Here is a 3,345-nt window from a genome sequence, read left to right on the forward strand (position 1 = left end):
TTTGTAGAGGAGGTACATGACTATTCATATTTTAGAGGAAAGGGTTGGAGCTGGAAAGTGATATAAGGGGTTAGAGTGGACCTTTAAGGTACAAGGTAAGTAGGAATCGAGGAAAAATATGTTGTGAATGCAGCAGTGACTGGTCAAAAGATGCTGTGGGTTCCATGCATTCGCCTTTAATGTTTCCTCATAGCATGGTTTCATTTAGGGGTTTTCTTACTTAATCCTTGTAGAATTAATCAATTATTAGGTTTAACATCACTACCTGACACCTTGGTTACTTTCACTGGAGTTCATTCTGTTGCAGACATTTAGACCAGGGCTGGCCAACCTAAAGCCCCCAGGCCACATGCAGCCTGCAGACTTTTATCTTGTGGGCTGATATCATAACTAACTAACCTTTAGTTAGTTATGATATTTTGTTTATCATTGCAATTATATGCCATAGATTGGAGCCTGGTGCAGCTTTCTGGTTTGCCAGCCCTCAAACTGTCCAACCCATGCCAGCATGGAAAGCAGATGGTAAACAATGATAAGAGTAAGTATTGTTAAACTTCCAGCAAACGCAGTGAAAGGCCATTTTTCATCTCCAAATTTTAGCCATTTCACTTACATTGCTAACATCCTTGAAAACGGTATGAACAAGAGAGGATTATGGTTGTGTTAGAAGATATTCTTTTTTCATTTGACCTTACCTCAAAATATCACAAGTATTATGTGCTTTGTTTCAATATTGTGTTTTGATTCTTTGTTTTATTTTTTATAGCTTTTGGCTTCTGACGATTTCCAGAATTTGCCTGTTTTATCTCCAGAAACAGAAATGTTGTTGGATTTTATATACGATGTTAAAAACCAACCAAATGGAGATGAAGCATCGGACGGAGAGCAAGAAGAAAAGACTTTAATGTTCAAAGAACAGGATCTGTTGCATATGCTCGATCTGTTGTGTCCCCTTCACCCAGAAGAAGCACCATCATTTGACCGCCATATTCTAACAAGGTAGCAGGAGTACTTCTTTTGTGGTTGATCTAAACATTATTTATAACAATTCTGTTAAAGCTGTCCAAGCAAACACTCTCTGTACAGTTTCATTAGTGAAATTTAGTGTATTATAATCGTAGGATTTCGAATGCAGTATGATAAGGTTTTATAACATTTTCCACTCTGAATTCAATAGTGCAATTTCACCTTGATGTAAATAAGTACCATAGGGTGGTGGTACAATTCACTGCTGTAAATAATTATAACATTACATAATTTATGTACAATTTCATTCATTTACATTACTGTGTTTGTCATGGGTATAACTGCAAGAGAGAGAGATAGAGAGAGAGAGATGGGTTCAATGAAAATGACTTATAAATCATATCGAAACAAAGTCCTTGGTGACATTCCAAATACCCAGTATGAGATGGAACTTCCTAGCCATAAAGTATGAAATAAATACCATATTGTAGCAATAATTTTGGGTTTCTCCAATTGAATGTTTTTACCAGAATTCCACATTGTGGTCATTATCATCATCATCATCATAATATCCACTTTCCCAAGCTTGCATAAATTACAGTTATGGCTATACTAAGATTATCTTTTTTTTCAATTTTTGTTTTTAAATCGTCATCATCATCATCATAAATATTTAACATAATGAATAATTCTCTTGTGATTCCTAAAATCTTGATAATGTGTATATGTGTGTGTTTGTGTATGTATAATTTGTAACTGCTTGTTCGACTTTTTATTGCTGCATAACAATATTGTTCCAGTGGAGAAGATAGAAACAAAAAAAAATGAAGAGCAGGTTCATTAAAGCTCATATCAGATTAAGAGAACTATGTTAGTGTTCTAGCCATGACCATCTCATCTTTTATTGAAACAATGCAGCCAGGACTACATTATTCATTTCAGTGTGTCCTTCTTCTTTTAAAATGGTAGAGTGTGATGAGGAAAACCTGGCTGCTATTTCTCGCAGTTTGAGAGTCTACATAGAGGAGGCTCTCACACACTCTTTAGCATTACTTGTCAGAGAATTATATTAATGTTTGTAATCAATTGCAACCGCAGAGTCATTAGAATTACACAATGGGCAGACACGTCAATTGTTTAGGATTTTCTGTAACTTTTAAACTAAGTTCTTTTCATAGTTATAATTAGTATACCTCCAGGTTAATTATGAGATTTGTACTTGGAATTGTATCTTTTGTGTTTCCCAAAAAAAGACACATGATAGTCTCCAATGAGAAATAGTACATCATGAATGTTATTTGGAATAAACGGTAAAACACCAAGTGAAAATGAGTTGGGAGACCATTCCAATTTGTATAAAAGCAGATTGAGGTCAAAAACGACTGCTACTCTAGAAAAACATCCAGTCTGTTTTCGGTTTGTCCTTTAGTCACTTTATTAAGTAAGTAATGTCTTGACCCCTTTCTAGAGATTCTTTTTTAGGTTTGATAACTTTGGTATTACATCATCAAAAAACTATTTATTTCTTAATTTAAACAGAACTTAAGAAGTTTATATTTAGACTTGACTTTCTAAGAGAAATATAACATTCTGTATTGTTACTTTTAAGGCAATGCTTACATTTTTGTATTGTTTTTACTTTGAATCATATTTCAATTCATTGTAAAGCAATTCATTGTTATTTTAAAATAAATATCTTAAGGCAGTGAGCTGGCAGAATCATTAGAGCATCAGAAAAATGCTTCATGTCATTTGTTCCAACTCTGCATTCTGATTTCAAATCCTGCCAAGATCAACTTTGCCTTTCATCCTTTTCATCCTTTCTGCTTAAGAAATCATTATTTTAAAGTATGCTAGTATGTTTAGCTCATCATAACTGCAATAAAATGTCTTTCAAGACGTATATCTTACGTCATATCTTCTGATTTCATTTACTTATTTTATATTAGACTTCTCTGATTTACTATTGACTTGCAAAAATTCTGTCATCGACTCTTGACGATTTATTTATTTCTGTCATCTCAGCCTATGCCCCTCAACCAGGGCTACCGGATGGGCTGAAAGACCAATTCTATGACACCCTCTTGCAAACTACCTCGTCGACGAGTGACAGGGACCTCCTCTTTGTGGCTGGTGACTTCAATGGTCATGTCGGACGTTGTGCTGGAGGCGTCCATGGCATACATGGAGGCTATGGCTACGGTTCCTACAACGAGGAGGGAACCAGACTGCTGGAGTTCTGTGATGCAACCGATCTTATGGTTTGCAATACCAACTTCAGGAAACCTGCCTGTCACCTAGTCACCTACCGATCCGGCAGATACTCTAGCCAAATCGACTACATCCTCGCCAGAAATAGTGAAAGAGGGCGGCTTATAA

The 3,345-nt window shown here is 35.6% G+C and overlaps 1 protein-coding gene across 2 annotated transcripts in view; it reads left to right on the forward strand.

The window, feature by feature from the left end:
• The window catches only part of LOC106874902 (uncharacterized), a 51,956-nt gene that overhangs the window by 30,227 nt on the left and 18,384 nt on the right, over positions 1-3,345 (forward strand). For both annotated transcript variants that reach the window (XM_052966132.1, XM_014922816.2), the window contains exon 6: positions 767-999. In XM_052966132.1, coding sequence (XP_052822092.1) covers positions 767-999 — 233 coding nt within the window. The remainder of the gene's footprint in view (positions 1-766; positions 1,000-3,345) is intronic.

Source organism: Octopus bimaculoides, chromosome 1 (genome assembly GCF_001194135.2).
Source record: "Octopus bimaculoides isolate UCB-OBI-ISO-001 chromosome 1, ASM119413v2, whole genome shotgun sequence".
In the NCBI taxonomy this organism is placed as follows: Eukaryota; Metazoa; Mollusca; class Cephalopoda; order Octopoda; family Octopodidae; genus Octopus; species Octopus bimaculoides.